At 37.9% G+C, this 18,592-nt stretch overlaps 1 protein-coding gene across 2 annotated transcripts in view; it reads left to right on the top strand.

Moving 5' to 3' along the window:
- Positions 1 to 18,592, top strand: part of LOC132910981 (rho GTPase-activating protein 7) — a 352,390-nt gene that overhangs the window by 302,086 nt on the left and 31,712 nt on the right. For both annotated transcript variants that reach the window (XM_060967214.1, XM_060967215.1), the window contains one exon: positions 16,180 to 16,340. In XM_060967214.1, coding sequence (XP_060823197.1) covers positions 16,180 to 16,340 — 161 coding nt within the window. The remainder of the gene's footprint in view (positions 1 to 16,179; positions 16,341 to 18,592) is intronic.

Here is an 18,592-nt window from a genome sequence, read left to right as displayed (position 1 = left end):
AAGATTTGAAAATTCCAAATCTAAAACCGTATCGAACACGCGTTATTTTCCATTGGTTTTCACTCAATTTATTTGTAAACGCAATCATACTGCTATCTGCAGATTGTTTTTTACTTCCATATGATGTTATCTTCGCGTTTCTCAAAACGATATAACTTGATCGAAGCTCGCTGAGAATCGACTGCATCCGGAGTCGGAATCGGGATCAGAAGATTGGCCGACACACGATGCGAGCTTGGCAAGCCTGATAAAGTTGGCAGACGTTCGGTTTCGACGCTCGTTCGGTGGCTCACACCACGGCCTTATCTTCGCCCGCTTTTTCGTAATTGAAGTCTGTATTTGCATCGCAAACAGCCGGGCCGAGAAAGCGTCCGAGTATCCGGGCTCGATGTCGCCAATGTGTTTCGAACTAATTTTACAACGATGCCAGAAGCGTGTTCCTTATTCTTGCTTGCAACTTAGCATCGCTAATATTGAAGTAAGAATTTTATTTTATATCAAGTATAGATTGATTGTTTTGTTAAATTATTTATATTTATTCGATTGATAGCTAATCATTTCTTTGTATAATTTCCACGTCATCTAATGATCGTATTTTCGGGTCATTGTTTTAGCGATTTATCGATGTTGATAATCGTCGATTATAGAAAGATTATGATTATTTTAGAGTTACTCATAATAAAACATTTAATGTCTATCCTATATATGGCGATTTTTATCAACAGAAGACCCAAAATTAAGAAAATTACGACTATTAATACTTTAAAGATATGAAATTTAAGTACGTTATTTACAACAGCAATATCACACTAGAAATAATCATGTTATAGTAAGGTGAACATTGAAAATAATTTGGTTATCGAAGAACGATATGAAGAAAACGATCAATCATTTGTACTATTTTCGAAGTGTTTCCTTTAAGAGCTCATTATTCATAGTAAAAGTTATACTTGGATAAATTATGTTAGTATCAATACATTTAATTCCAAAAGCAAACTCATTCATCCGTGCTATTTCTACACCATTCTAACAAGATAAAACGACCTCAAACTTCAATAAGAATAAAAGCGATTTCGAAATTTCTTCTTCATTCAATACCGTGCGATACGAACCACCGAAACAACCTCAAAAATCATGACAATAGTTCGGAGTATTATGTCGTATATTTTCCTATAATCAGATCTCTAACTGATAAGGGATATCGAAACAGTCGGTTCGTCTTGAAGAGACGATGCTCTCATCGATGTTCCCAATCGGTTTTTGCTTCGTTCACGCATGGTCCCATGTCGTTACTCGTTGTAATTCACACTCGACTCCCCTAGGGTACACGTGTCGCTCCACATACAAATCGATTTACGATACCGTATTCGCGTATCGCATTTTTATCACGGCCAGATGAACGACACCGAAACGTCGATATCGGCGCCCGATAAAAGTCGCTTGAGAAATATGTACAACGTTCGACTTACACCACGTGACATGGGCCATGCAACAAAAGACGATCCAGAGTCGTGTTATCTTCTGTTATCGGAATTTTTGCGAGATAAGGCGCACAAATAGTGCATGAACCACTGAAACGTCTTCCGAGATTCGAAACTATAAGCAATCATACTGTCATTCATAAATCACTGAATTTTTGCCAATTTGGAACGAAGTGGTTGTTACAGGTTATTTTGATAGAACTGCAGGAAAATAGAATAGTTTGGTTTCTTAATTATATTTTATGCGTTATCGTAGTATGATAAAATTCTACTCACTCTGCTACATTAGGGGATAAATATTATAACTGAAGTTTATATAATAGAATTCCAATTCTACCTACAAATTACTTGTAATTCTCGATCAGATAGATTCAGTCGATAAAAGTCCATTTCGGGAAAATTTAAGAACTGTACTATGCAATGTACACGATATAATTCATCACTTATCAGAACAGATGCCATTGACAACTAGCTAAATTGTCTATTTTTGAAATATAGATCATCGAAAAAGTTTTCGTAGTTGAATTTAACGAGTTACAAGCAGAGTGCTCAATTTGACTCAAATAACCCTATTCTACCTTGTTAAATGTAAGTGTCATAAATACAACATAAATTCCTTCTTACCTTAAATCCACTAAACGTTCCGCCGTTATACGAATGTGGGAAGTGTGGGTGTGAGTCCCGCGTAAAATGGTCAGTGTCGTAATCGATAGCAACGTCGTCGAAGAATCATGGTTTAATTAGATTGTCCATGTAACGATCGCGAATGAAATCATCGTTGCCCAGCGAAGAGACAAACGCCAAGCGGATCTCGTCCGCGTTCTCTGTCCGCTTTGTGTAGGTGTAACCGTAGTGTGGATCGAAGGCTTAAAAATAAGAGACTGGCCTTCGTCGCGGTGATCTCGCAATTTCTTGGCATCCTACGATCTCGACTTCGTCCTTCCGTGTAGCGACTCGCACAGGTGTCCAGTACAGCGGTGATCGGTCAGCCGACTTCGTTACGTAAAGTCGGATCAAAATTCACGCTAGATGCACGCGGAGTAGATACAGTCGCGTTGTAAGACTTGAACCGCGGTCGTGAGAAAGCGGAACAACTCCGTGGAACATCCAAAATTCGACTTAAGAATGTTATCGATTTGTTTTAGTTTTAAGCTTTGCTCGTGTACTTAAAAAATAAATCATTGAAATTTCCAGAGAGGTGCTATCGTGAACTTTTAAAATTTCTACGTAAAGTAACGAATTGGTTATTTTGTCTCTTTCCATAATTCCATTATAGTGTTAAACAAAGAAAAGACCTTCAATTGTCGTTCTAGGTAAAAATTTCACAGTGACGGTATTACTAAACGTTATAAAAATTGTAATCTTATTATTCTACGGTACCTTTGTTAGTGGCCTACGTTAAGATTAAGTTATGGGTTTCAAGTACAGTTTTGTTTCATAAAACAGGCATCTTTAACTCTTGGCCTCGTAAAATCAACTGTCAATACGAATAATCGAACTACTGAACATGATACATATGGTTAATAAATAGATTTGCTATCATATAATTTTGTTACAATATATTCGTTCTCCATACTTATGAGACTGAGAATATAATGATCATAGTCGAGTCTCATAACACTACCAATGAAGAAATTTGAAAATGTTTCCTACACATATATTATATGTATGCGCGCGTCAATATATTATATTGATAAAAAGTATCTTCTATTAGTATCCGAATGCTTTCTTCAGAATCTACACAGCACGAAACTACAATACGACGCACTATTGTTAATTGTTAGTCGTATATCTTGCATAAGAAGTGATGTATGGGTCACAAACAAATGGTAACAGGCCACATCGAGATTTACGAGACTGGCTAGTACCAAATGAGTATATATATACATATGTGTACATATATCCGTGGGTTGCGAATTATCGTAGTAATTTGAGCGCTGGGGAGACTTCAACGACCGGATTCTGCGTCGGCGATACGCTTGGAAACGTCGATTATTTACAGACGTTGAAGGCGCCTCTTCGAGAATGAATTGCTCTCCGGATGAATTGTCGTGACGCGTGATAACTTGTGACGGTAGCGCGAATGATGCCCGTGAACTCATTCACTCACGGTGTGAAACGATGCTGGGAAATGTTACAACGGTGTCTTGTGTAATTATTCTTCAAATGTCACCATGAATGAGCTGGTGTCACAGAGTCGATGTGAAATTTAACCTATTGAACTACATGTTTTCTGTCAATTAAGCGAAGCTTTTATGGACTTTTCTGTCATCTGTCTGTCATTTTCGTTTCATTCAACATCATACTGTTACTTCGATACAATAAACTCATTTATAATAATTACTAGTGTCTAACTATTAAATTGCAGCAGGAAGCTTTAATTACCTACAATTTCTTTTTTCACTGATTCTTCGAGGAACTTGTGTAAGTGTGTTGAACGTGCATAAATGTTTTTAATTGCTTGTTTCATTATAACAATTTCTATGGAACTTTGACCCTCACTGAGATCTCAAGCTATTTACTTTCTATAAAGTTTTGATCCTCGTTAAAGTATCAAACCATTTAATTTTTATTTTAAATTTTGATTTGGAAATAATAACAAAAGGGTTTCGTCATAAGTCATTAGCACAACTAACCAAGACAACCGAAAATAAGAATCTGAAGAATGTGACAGTATCCACGAAGTGACCTGAAATTTAGTAGAACAAGGCCATAATCGCGATTTCTGAGTCATAGCTTGGAAATTCGCACACGATGGCATCGGGATACGTAATAAACGAATGAATTTCATCGTCTCGAGTTATGCGAGCTGAGCATCAACACGTGATGTAATCTTTATCGACCAAGTCGTTTACGAGCGATCCAGGGTCCCCTAATGTCATGGGGGTGAGACAGATTTATCATTCGTTTCGTAATAATGTGGAGTTATCAGATAATTCCACGTTGCGTCCGGTTGACGAGCGAGTGTGCTCGTTTGCACGACTCCGCGCGATTGGTTTAAAGGTCGCGCGACGCGTTCGAACTCAATGTCAAGGGTCGATCTTCACGACTGACATCGATACGGGTAATTTGTCGCGCGCCCTGGGTAATCGCAATGAATCTGCACGAAGTCGATTGCGACGTTATGTTTGACGGATCGACGGCGTCTATCGCGTTGATTAATGAACGGAAGTTCGAGACGATGCGACACGCGAAGTTCCTGTTACTGTTCTTCGCGTTACTTCATGCGATGCATAGTAAACTATAGCAATTTGCACTAATTTTGACATTAAAAGTTTGAAAATTTAGAAACTTAGAAATTAAACATTTGAAACTTCAAATCTAAATTCACTTGACATCTCAAAATTATTCAAAATATTTCGTTCATTTTTACTGTAATATTTTGTCGTTTATTTGTGAAATGCAAACATGTAAAGTTACAGGAGGTACTCATTACAAAAAAAAAAACATTAAACAATTTAGTGCATAATAAAGCGGTCACGCTGCACATCCACTCTGTCCCACCACTATCCTGACAGCAACAACCATCGAAAATCGAGCACGTGTCCTGACGTGACATCTGTCATCGGGATTAGTTCCAGCATCCATTATCAAACTATTTATAATTCCCCTAAAATATGAAACTCATCATCTCTAGCTGCTCAGCGGTTCTTTAATTATATCTAAAACCCTCAGGGACTTGCCTGGTCCATCAAAATGTTCGGTCAATCCGCCGGAGCAAGATTTCCCAAACTGTTTCACGCCCCATTAAACGCACGCACCCTGTTCTCACCGCCCATTCATTCTGCGCGGCAGGTAACAAACGTCCTCGCGGCATGATGCAATCTTCCAAGGTTAACTTTGTGCCGTGAAAAAATTGTCCCCCGTTTCACATTTATGTTGCTATATAGAGGATATTTCTAATTGCGAGATAAACGAAGGGAAGGGGATGATTTCTTATAAAAAAGTAGACATAAAATATTTAGTTGTTAATTACTACAATGGAGTGGAAATAATTAAATGTTAGATTCGATTCTAAGATACACTAATAAGAAAATTTAAATGAGTTTGTAAATTGTAATTATAAGCCTGAAAGTTGAGGATTAACTTTAGTTTGCTATAAGAATCAGTAGAAAAAAAGAACGATAATAATTTGAAAACAGTGTATGTATTAATATTCGCGAACAAGATATGTTTATATAAAACTTGTTTCATATTTTTGACCGCTTTTATTTATGAAATTGTAGCTCGAAATGATTGAATTCCTCCGTGAGAAATTATACATTTTTAAAATTAGGTTTTCTTAAAGATAAAATACTAGGAGATGTCCCTGCAAAATTAGCGCATTCCGTGCCAAGATGTTTGATAGCCGTTTTATTAATACTCTATACATTAACAAATACAATATCATATACGTTTTGTTCAAATAAAAACACCCTTTTACAAGGTACACGAAAACGTCTGTAGGTGACTGTACGTTTATTTGAACTTTCACCTTCTTTCATTTACTGAATTGCGCCCCTACATGACCACGTGTTATGAAACACCCTGCAAACACCACGCGGAGTCGGATAAGAACGCGATACGAGGTAGCTGCTCAATTTTGCTCGATCGTCGATAGGGGGACGTTTGACGTGGTTTGGCTGACGAGTCGTTAGAAACACGCCCGTGCGACATTACCTTTGCACGGTGAGTCAGTAGAGCTGACCGTTGCTTGGTTCGAGGCACCCATAAACATGTCTTGTACAATGCAGCTGGACAGGCGACACCGCGGTGCGTTGCAGCGACCCAGATGCCAAAAGCGGGAGAGAAGGTATGGCGCAAGTTACTAAATAACAGGTTCTACCCTAACCGCAGAACTGCGCGCAGCCCTCTCTCTCCCCGTTGGCGCGAGATGCCGCGAACGACCGGTATTAATATTTATAAATGCCACTTCGAACGAGCCGTGGTAATCGTTTCCGTGGTGTTTCTGATCGGCGACGATGCTTGCCACCCTTTTTTTCGTCGCCTCGATTAACCGGTGTTTGGATACAGTTGATGAACCGATACACCATCCTTCGGCTCGTTCAATCAAATAATACTGTGCTTGTGAATTTGATTCCTCTGCATTTCGAGTAGTATTCGATATTTTATGCTAAGCGGTTCCTGTATCTACTTTGAAGATGTTTATAATTTGAATATGCAATAGAAGTTCGATTAACAGAAAAATTGGAGATGGTCTCTTGCAAGAACGATTAAAATAGGAATTGAAAGAAATTGTTAGGAAATTGTTTCTCATACAGAAACAGAGTTATTCGGTTACTCGAACAGCATGTGTCATGATTAATTTGGCTAGTCAAGATTCTACTGTAATTTCATATTTCCTAACGTATTAATTATTAATATTTTTCAATAACGTATTTATGTTGGAAAATTAACTTACAACGCAATATGTTAAAACTGGAAAGATTAGAATAATAATAATAATGATAGAATAATAAATAATACAAGTGTGAAGGTCAGTTCGATATAGAGCGGCAATATTAAGCTAGTTCCACTGAATGTTATTGGATATTGGATATTGATGGGAAACATCAAACGAAATTTTTGCCAGATAATGTCAACTTGATATTGCTCGGCGGTGACTTAAAAGCTTATAATCAGGAAGTAGCCACAATTTCTTTCCGCCTTGTGACACCTTCGACTATAACAAGTTCGTTTATCGGATTATCGAACGCGTACCTCGAACTCATCCTCCCTCCTTTTTCTTTGGTGCTTCGAGATTCTTCAGGCGCTCGATTTTCAAGAGCAATCAGTATGTAAATAAATGGTCAGACCCGCTGCTACCGAGAAACACGTTTGCCATGTAGCGCAGCTGGACAAGACACACGCGGCGTGTGCACTGAGCGGTATGTTGCAACAACCCAGATGCCAAATGCAGAGGAAAGAATGGTGCAAGTTTCTAAATAAAAGGCTGGTACCCTTAACCGCAGCAATGTTTTGCACGGCTCTCAACGAGATGCCATGGTAAAAAGTTACGAAACTTGCCAACTATTTTTAGACGATCGACAGTGGAACAGAAAGCAGCAGCAACAGCGACAGCGATTTTAACAATGTTACGATTCCTCAAGGGAAGCCTGGTCGTCTCCGCCTTCGGCGTGATTGCTTATCGTTATTTCTTATCGAGACAGGTCTCTTCCTCTCTCTCTCTCTCTCTCTTGAAATATTCATTGGCGGAATATTTTACGCTCGCTGTGCCTGCTATTTTTGATTTGATATATGAGACTAGTGGAATTCAGAATAATCGCGTAGCAATTAAAGAAAACGCCAACCAACAAATTGATTTCCGTATAAAAATTCGTTGGATTATGGACGTTTCAGGGTTTATAAGTAATACGGTAGCTCAGGAGCGTGGTTCGATCCAACATTTGACACGAGGGTTTTGATCTAAGATCTAATATCTTTCTGTTTATTAACTTTGGAATTATTCCTCCTGTCATAATAGTTTGTCAAAAAGTTGTTTTTCTATTAAGGGGTAGAGATTGAGAATCATAGTGGTATAAATCAGTCCCTTGTTGTTTTTCATAACATGGTGTATTTATTATTGTAAAAACTTCGATATGTCTTTTGAAGTTACGAAAATATATGTGATTTCAAGGAAATTGTTGAGGAAAAGTCAGAATATTCTGAAATACACTCTGAAAAAACACTAATTCTAAAGATGAAATACTCCGAATTCCGGATAATATATATGAAGAAAACCACAACAATACAATTCATAGATTTCCACTGCAATAAAGAGACAGCTCTACTTTTTAGTGCTGAAGTGAACCATGGACTAGTACACGATTAATACTCAAATTCCAAGGGACAGATGACTCGCTTCCATAAGCTCATTTATTGTAACATAATGACATAAATAATAGAAAATTCAAAGGTAAATTTGGTATTCGTAACATCAGACCTTTTCTCTACACTTCAATTTATGGAACTAAAAAATATGGCTCTTAAACCAAATAAATCTTCAAATAATCCAAAAATTCCCCTTCACCTCACCAAAATGACGAAAAATTCAAATAACACGTGCCTCCACAAAAATATCCGCGATTTCCAAACACCCACAATCGTCGGCTAAAAACAAGTGAGCCACTCGTAAATCAGGGCTGGCGTACAAGTTGGCGTTACGGTTCAAACGGCGTACGGTTCTAAGGTTAACGACAGAGCGTGTAGCTACCGGCGTTTGCCTGAAACATCAAGGTGTCGAAACAGGGGAACCATTTCGCTCGATGCAACTGGAAGCTACGGCTCACGGCATCGCGATATCCGTTCGAAACATGATAATTCCACGAGAGAGGCAAGCCTGCGGCTCGGTCAAATCGGCGAGCGAAACCGATCGACGCGCTCTTGGGAGGATCGTGTTGGGGAGATCGCGTGAGAAAATCCGATCCACGCTTCTCTTTGACGTGCTGGCTCTCTTCTCTTTCTCCTTGGCCACGGTTCTCGTTGCACCGGTTCCACAGTGCTATGTGTGCAACGCGGCAAAACAAACGCGTTTCAAGAGGGAGACGACCCGCCGCCACGTTCGTTCCTTCGGCCGCGTATTAGCGCACGTATACCGGTCGGATCGTAACTCAACCGGCCTCTCACGATCGGAGCGCACTATGAATAGTAGCTAATTGACCCAGTTGAACTCCAGTCGGCCGGCACAAGCCGTGATATAAATACGATACCGATACAAACGGCGGATATACATAGAGATTCGATAGGTTGGGATGGTTACATCGATGTTCCTGTGCTTTTCGTTTTCCGAGCAAAATATTGGTGAGGCAGCTGCGGCTTTGATAATGTTAGATGCGGTAGATGGACGAGGAATTCCATTTGAGATAGAACAGAGTAGAAAAGTGCTGTTGGTGAACGAACTGGACTTGTACTTTGCGCGGTTAAAAGCTACGCGTGAAAAAAGAAGTCATATTGAGTCTAGTGATCTGTTGCCGAACTCTCTTGAACTTGTAACTTGATTTTAACTTGAAGTTGATCAAAAGTTGTAGGGGATCGGAACGTGTAAGAAGTTTGAGTAGAAAAATGCTAATCTCAAGGAAAATATTGCCATATTTTGGTGTATTAATTTATACAATTTCCATAACTTTCAACTTCTTCAAACAAATGCTTTATTAACCATTCATTTAGAGCCAAAAGTTCCAACATCTTTATTAATTTTGTAATTTTTCTCTATTTTATTTTAGTTTTATCTTATCTAAGAATTCATTCATCAAAATGCTACCCTGAATGAATTTCCTGCGTAGGAATCAAGTTACGAAACGATAGATAAGTGAGATCATATGTATACCAGTTTTGATTTCAATGGAATTCATAATATGTAATATATATGTGATACAATATTTTGGATGTTGCATACAAGCCAGAGCAAACAGACACCACGAAATGGTGGTTTGTGAAAGAATCAAGTTACAAGATTTCAAAGATGGGGATGTATCAGATTCTGTTTATTAAAGAGCTTCGATTTCGATAGTTTGTTTGATCACATGTTCAATACCACTTACAATGTTTTTTCGGTATTATTTAACACGCGTATGAAGTTACTTTTTTGTTTGTTTTAAGCTATGTAATATCTCTGTGTAATACCTCTGAATGTAATATATGGAATGCTAAACTTTCATCGCTCTGTAACAGAATTTCTTTTCCCTGCAGAAGGTTAGCATACAGAAATAGAGAACAAGTATTGCGTGTCTAACAGACAGTTTTTATCGACCACATTTCTATCTTTAGCTGTACTACTTTTTATTCTTCCTAGAGTCTGAAGTACTCTACCATTATATTTAGCATAATCGTACGTGCTCTCGAATATATTTGCAAACTGTAATCTATCAAACCGTGCACAAACGCCAACTTCTTATTCTTCCAAGCACGTCACAGTTATTTCAAATTCCTCGCGAACCTGTTTCGAACACTAAAAAGCTAATCGACGTTACTAATACGAAAAGAATGAATCCAATCGAATAAAAATTGTACGGATTATATACAAAAATTCACTACGTCGAATTTTATTTGTGTATCCCTATAATATTTGCAAAATTTTTAATCGTAAAACTTATATTATTTAGTGTTATTATATTATTTATAGTATTTAACTGTCTTACAAGATTTAGATCGTAATTTCTTGCCTAAAAGGTTAGTAAGAAACGTTTAGCTTAATAGAAAGGAAGAGATTAACAGAAACTTTTCGAAAGCGACGCGTTTCCGTGGATCCTATGGACTTCTCCATAGATCATTTGGCCGGTTGCGCACCGATAAATGGTCGGATGGAAGGATCAAGAGATCACGAGATCTAGAGATCGGGGGACACGCACGGAATGACATGACGGTATAGAGGCTGCGCAGTTCCCGTGATAAATCCAACTCCAGTTACAGAAGATGTATATTGATCATCCCCACGGTACAATCTCGATGACCCACTTCTTTGGTCGCACGTGTACGCTAAGAGGATCGATAGTTAATGAAGTTACTAACGTTACGATCTTTCAATAGCGTCGATTTACCGACCGATCAATGATTCACGATACGATCAAACGAAGAGAAAAATACGCGTGGACAGCATTGACGTCATATTCACGTTTATGGTCGCGCTCCGTATATCGTATTCATTGATTCCAGTTGAGGGATCTGGTGGTGGTTGGGCGAATAGAATTCTCGACGAAATCGATGCTAGTCGATTTCTTTTCCTTTTAGAGAAGCGGGCCTCGTTCCAGGAATACCACGTTTATAATACAGTGACGCGATCAACGAAAAAAATTCGCATTACAAAGCGATCGATGCTCGTACGATGATTATCACGAGAAGCATTTCGTTGCGTAAAGTAACAGGAAATCACGATGATGCGTACTTTCGAGGTATCGGCTTTGCAGACACGCGATACGTTTGTCACACCTGGCAAATCGCCGTTTTATGTTCAGATGCCTTTAATTCGACTCGAGAGAATGTTTTACGCTCGGAAAGGAAAAAAAAAAAGAATTTTTACGGCAATGTTCGCGTTGATGCGAGTATTACATTCACTTGCATTCGCGATCCAATCAGTGAAATCAAACTCACGGTCAATAGGATGCTTACTTCATTCCTAATAATCGCCATTACGAAACGCACTTACTTCGTTTTATATACATAGGGGATTCGCACGAGTGCGATGGAGTTGGAATATCTCAAGAACATTACCACTACTTGAAAATATTTACGATATAATTCATACACAAAACATAAACTTCGCGAAACTAACAAAACTCTTTATACCTATCGATGTTCCATAAAATAGCCCTGCGCTGCCAGAACATATTTTGCATCTACGAACGGTCTGCGCCTTATCGAAGAAAAATATTAATATTCAACTAAAATCCATGTAAAGTACCGAGATCACTAACTTAAAACGTAAATTCTCTTCGTTCTGATCCTTCCAACTTCGAGCAAGAACAAGAATGCACTTCGATACGCCTTATCAACTTGATTTCATCTACGTTGATATTCTCTTCCTCACAGAATCCTTTCAACCAAGAAACAATGGTTTTCGCTATCGAGAGAAAACGAGGCAGAGATACACGTTTATTTAAACTCGTGGTGATTATCTAAAATTGTTAACTCCAATTATCTTCTTCGTCCCGTTAATATTTATTGATTACGCTAATAACGATGGCGAGTGAGTGAAATCCAGTCCCCACGGATGCTAATTAATACGTTAGGCGAAGCAGAGATGGACGGCGCGGCGGGCAACGAAGATTTCCTCGCGGAACGCTCGGCAATTAGTACATCCAGGAAGCGAGAGCGTAATCGGCCAATCGTTAACGTTAATCTATCGATCGTGGAGCAAGAGTTATCGGGCAACGCGATTTTGTTATAATCACGACGCCGCGATGCGCCTCGTTTGTCCCGGTTTAATGGAATATCGTTTGTGTATCGATGTACTACGAGAGCGTAGACCTCTGCCAGATGAAAAAGTAGACACACGTGAAACACAGATAATGAGCCGACGTGTTCATTAAATATAAAATCGTCGCGAAACTGCACGAGCCGCGCCAGCCTCGTTTTCTTTCGTACGCGAATCGTTAGGAACTTGAATCGTTGTAAATTATTAACGGCCAGATCGATTGCTTTATTCATTAGAAAGTGGCTACTGAAAGTCTTTTTTTCTCCTCTTTCTCTCTTGGGAGTTGGTTTTTTAGGGTTATAACGATGTGAGTGTTTTAGAAATTTTGTTTAGCATCGAAATTTAAGCAATAGACGTTCTTTTTAAAGTGTGCTGAATTCGAGATTTAGAGAAGGTAGATTGAATTTCTGATTATTTATTCTCATTTTCTATCTCAAAATGAATTTATGCCATTTATGAATGAATTCACTTATTTAGCTTAGAGATGATGTACATTATTTGAGTTAGTCGAATGTAGAAGATATTAAATGTAATAAAGATCCGTTCTGCTTTGCATGTAAAACTACGTGCATTGCATTTATCGCACGAAAGGAACTTGGAAATTTGGGATAAGAAGTTTTGCTTCATCCATCAAATCTCATCTATAGATCATCATCTTTTTTACGTGATTTGATAAATAGGTAATATGAAACAAGGAAACTGTAGTAACCAACTAGACATAGAAAGCACTTATACCGTAGAATAAAATGCATTATATTATGCAACAAAACTGTAAAAAAAATTGTGACAATTCTCTGCAAAATCTAATACTGCTCGAAATAGTTACTTATCTCGAAAAATAACTAACACGAAATATTCCTATGTAATACCTTTTATTAAAACACTTTCGTATCATATTTTCCTGTTTGAGAGGGTGTTCCAACTGTTGAATCATTTATCACAGAGAAAGTGGATACTAAACTCGGGAAGGGTTTTCATATTAATGAGTTCATCGAAAGTAGTTTCAGGGCATATGTAAATTCGTTTACGTCACGTGGCGTAGTTTAATTTCCTGATTATCACGGAGAACGTTAAATCACGAAAGGGAATCGCTGTACACGAAGCGCGTCCGTTACTATTAGAAGCATCGGACTTTTATAGAGAAAGTCCCGTTACGCCAAGCAACATCATAATTGTAATAAAATGAAGCGAACAGGACAGAATAGTAAAACACGATAGAGTGGACTCTATTAAGTTCCAAATAATGAAGTTAATGTTTTGATTGCCGTCCCGAACATAATTATAGATTCAGATGTTCGTTTAAATAACAACGTATCTTGCGAACCTTCCTTCCCTATACGCGTGATCTCTTAAAATTAACGATATAAATAATTCGGTAATAATACTTTTAAACATTTTCTATTTTTATGTAAATGTAATCTGACTGAGTAGATAACGAACTTATGAGAAAGTAAATAGCTAGAATTGGAAAGTACAAAATACAACACGAAAATGATAAACAGTAGACGGTAGAAGAAAAAGTTTCTCAGATTTCTCCTTGTTATTTCTCGAAATCTCTCGCGTTTAATTTACCAACAAGATTCCGAATCCGACATACCGTCCATTTTTCATATTTCTTAGAATCCTTCACACTGTGTTCCCAGTCAGAAGTAGCAAATTCATTTAAATCTTTCTACTACCTGGATCAGTCATTTTTCACTCATAGCGTACCGGCATGTCCCTTCTCCGTATCGACAGTTTCGGTTTCGTAACTTCGAACTGTTCGTGCCTCGAGAAAAAATTTCCTTCGACGAAAGGTAATTCTTATTTCGTAGAAAAATACGCACAGAGAAAGAAACGAAAGAAAAAACGGTTTGTTACGATCGAATGAACATTACCGCGGACGTTAATAGATCGTCTCGATCAATCCGTGGTCCCTCGTTCTGAGATCATAGTTCTGAGATCTGGTTCAAGAGATCTGGGTCGACATTGCGCAAGCCGCAATGGAGGCCATCCGAAGTTTCAACGCGACATCCGCGATCACGTATTCATGGTGTTTTGCAACAGGGTGTTTTGCGAACAAAAGGAGACAGAGACGGATGACCGCGACGAAAACGGCCAAGAATAATGTCACCTGCGAAACTGCACGAAATTTTCGAGTGAAAGCCGATAAGGGATAAAATAACGGTCTGACGAAACGTATCGACGTTTCGCGAGGCAACTCCACGAAAAAAGAATTCCACGAAAGTCCCCTTTGTGTCCTTTTTTCCCCTCGTTTCTCCCAGTCTGCGATTCTTTATGGCGATCTTCTCCACCTTTGCGGGTACCCATATATCTTACGTTTCCTCGAATCCTTACCTACATCAGACATCGCGATTGTTTCGTTTACGCACTGCCATAACAGCTGATAGGTTGAGAATATTCATGGACTAACTGAAAACCCGTAGTATCGATAGCGATCGCTAGGTTTTCTTCGAAGAATTAGTTTTTTCATTTTTGGAAACATACCTCTTTGTGGATTGTAAATTTCCTCTGCAATTGTATATCGTTTTGAAATAGAAAGATTTATCTTTTTTTTTGTAGAATATAGGGGAATTATAAACATTATACCAAACGGTAGCTGTTATTAACTCTTTGCAAACAAATTAGTCTTTCATATATGCAGAACAATGTAAGTAATATTAAAGATATTAATAGTAATATTGAAAACAAGATTTTTGAAAATAAAGAAATGTAGATAAGGCGATATTTGTAATACTTAATAATCGCAATAATCCGAATATGTATTTTTTTCAAAGCACCTTTTTGGAACGCTGTATACCTTAATAAGAAAACACATCCATTCTGCAATTGTAAGTTTTTGCAGCAACAACTATGCTCATTTATCTCGAGCATCATCGAACGATACAATCGCGTCATTAGAAGCAAATTAGGTTCTAAACCGAGTAGGAAGTTGGACAGGCGTGTCCCCTGCGGTATAGAATTTACACGGAGATCATTAATCAAATAATCGAAATTCATGTATCATGGTGGTGTAGTTGATACAGGAAGAGGACGATCGACTTTCAAGCACGTAAATGCATAAACTCGCACAAACGAAGATCTTGAATGAGCTTGGTCAGTGTCCACTTAGCCCGCAGGCATTAATCTCCTCGTAAACTCGATGGGCCCATAAAATCCTGGCCACAGCCATTGTCGGTGCCTTGGCATCCCTGCTCTTCTATTTTTCCGGGCGCGGTAGCGCTCGTTTAAATTCAATTAGAAACGAAGAACGGTAGGAACGCACGCGCCCTGTTTTAATTGATTTTACTAGCCATTATTTCAATTAGACTTCGTACACGAAGAACGATCGGTACTGGTTTATCGATAGAGGTGTGCGGACTAAGCGGATTGTTAGTTGATAAACGGGTTTTGGTGAAGTATGCTATTTTGTTAAGGGGCTCGAAGAACATTTAGTTCTTTAATGACGTTTTGAAAACATTTCTTGCTCAATTTCGATACAATATTTTTTCTTTTTTCTTTTTAGAATTCTGATATTGTATATTTTACCATTTTCAAATTAATTAAAGTATACATTATTGTTAGGGTTCAAGATAAGTTTCATTTTTTAATAATATTCTGGAAATATGTTTTAACACTATAACATTTTCTTTTTCATTTAAAACTCAAGTGTTTTCTTCTCTTTCTAAAAGAGGAAATAACAGAAGGAAATGCGTAACCTCGCAGTTGGAAAAAAAGAGTTCCATTTTTAATAAGTAAATTTTTAAAATTTTGACGCAGATAGGTTAAGTGGCGCAGATAAATGAAACGCTTGTTTCCTGTTTGTTCCAGATTACCAGTTCCCAATAGACGTTTCTGGCGTAGCCAAGGACCATCCCTTCCTCGAGGCTGATTCCCTACAAAGTCTATTTCGACGATTGCATGCACTTAATCGGTGCGCCAATATGAAAATCGACACGCATCACACGCACAGCACTAGTCACAGCAAAAGCGTAAGTAGTCTTTAATAATTTATAATTTTAAAAGGACAATATTTTTTGTATTTCCCTTGACTGAAGGAAACAATTAATTCTTTCTCAAAACGTTGCGATATAAAATAAATAAAACACGCAACTCTCTTTAAGAATAAATTAAAAGGAAAATTACAACCAAAAGTCAGTTTGATCGTATTTTCTGATATATCATTTGCATTTCATTCTTTCTATTGTATCGTTCCAGGTTTCCGAATATTTTTTTGAAAGAAACTCATTGCTCGGTTTCAAATAGACCCTTTTAAGCTTTTAGCTATCCGAAAGGAGAGGATCTCAAAAGACGGAAATACCAGTCTAGATCAGGAATATCAGGATGGAGTCAGAGCTTGCCGCGACAAGGGTTCCTCCACCTAAATGCTTCTTAGAATCCCACGGTTTCTCGGGTGCGGTCCTTTCAAGGATCACGTCCCTTCTTCAACTTCCGTAGTGCGACCAGATTATCTGTTTGAACGCTGATTCGTTCCTCAAATTTAGGGAAAGTCGCTTTGTCGCTCGGCTTCCGAAAGGATTCGTCATCTATGGCGTACATTGCACGTCACCTGAGTAATCTCTTGATATGTCAAGAGCCACAAGAGCCACAAGAGCCACAGGAATGTCCAATATTTGACGTTGATCTGAGATTGCCTAGAGTAAATTCGTTTAAGCAAGAGTTACTTCTCGAATCACTATTTTGCATATTAGTCGAAGTAACTGGTTGTTGAATTTTTAGTAGGTAGAATTTTGTGAGTAGAATACGTTCACATCACAATAGAATTCTTTTTGTTGTTGTTATCTTGATTATATGTTGATTATGGATCTTAGGATTTCTACAGAAACTCAGTTACCCGAGTTTTTACGCTGTATCTTCTGTTGAATCTTGTAGACATGCAATCCTTATGATAAACCTCATATATATTAAAATTCATATTCTGTGAAACGAAATATAAAGGAACCGAAGAAAAAATCATTTCTGAAACGTGATTTGAAATTCGATAAACTTTCTCATGAAATTACGAATTACGAAAATTTCGAGGCACTCTATGTATCTACCAATTTTATTAGAAAATTATTTTAAAATAAAGTGGAAAATTATAGTACGCTTGAGTGAAATTTAGAAATCATTTTTGTGCTTTCATTCTTAGAAAGTAAGGAAAAGTTTCAGTAGAGCTGAGTAAGATTTAGGATTTATTCTGTCCCCTTGAAAATCATTAACAGAAACAAATTAAATTTTCTAGCGGTACCCAGCCGCACGAACAACACTCCAAGCCTTAATTAATAGATTTACTGTCGATCGTATTTCAGCCAACTTTCCATTCACGTCGATTAAATCCTACACAAAACAGAATTTACATATTGAACTACGAGAAGCATAATTTATTTTTATGATTAGTATTGAAATTTTCTTCTATTATTTAATGCAATCATTATTTTGAAACATGCAAGTAATTACATATCATGCAATCTTAAGATCGAAACATAAACTTTTCTATCGATCATTGTTGAACCTCATGGCGACGAATATAAAAATATTGAAATACCAAAATAAATCTTCAAGATAGTGCAGTAACGGCGTCGACTAATTCTATCTTCGACATTTTCCAATTTGCTTCGAGTAAAATTCCAGGGTCACAAATGTCGTTTCGTCATTCCATCGTCCGTGTTTCGCCAAGTGGCGACGACATCGAAATACACTTCGTTATCTCGAATCTCTTTCTCCGTCGACTAATTGCAGGCTCGAGCTATCGGAATTCAACGAGTTATGACACGTTTCCATCGTGTATGGTCATTGTTATGCGAGGCTCTTGGTCGTCTTGTGCTATTCTTACGATTTGCTGAGGACGAACATACGAATGGAATAACAACTAACGATCGTCACGTGATCAGGATAAGACCAGAGTTAATTACCGTGGAAAGTGCTGCCAGGCATGGTGGAACGACGTCCTTATGGTGGTCGTACGAGAGTGGCATTCGAATTTTCCATTAGGATCGTTTCGTAAAATCTTATTTTTCGTAATTGATTTCCGGTTCATTAGGATAGCGGAAAGACATTAAGATTTAGAAAAAACCGAGGTACTTATTAGTAACTGATAGTGTTATCGAAAATAACATTCACTGCTAAATAAAAATTAATGCCCAACGGGAGGATTCAAATCACTCGACTTCGTAATCGTTCTTCGTGTTTCCCCCAAGTAACTCTCACCAATTTTATCACCATCGCTAAAACAATTTCATTT

The sequence above is a fragment of the Bombus pascuorum genome, chromosome 9 (genome assembly GCF_905332965.1).
Source record: "Bombus pascuorum chromosome 9, iyBomPasc1.1, whole genome shotgun sequence".
In the NCBI taxonomy this organism is placed as follows: domain Eukaryota; kingdom Metazoa; phylum Arthropoda; class Insecta; order Hymenoptera; family Apidae; genus Bombus; species Bombus pascuorum.
The sequence above is the reverse complement of the archived record's forward strand: the minus strand, read 5'-3'. Positions and strand labels throughout refer to the sequence as shown.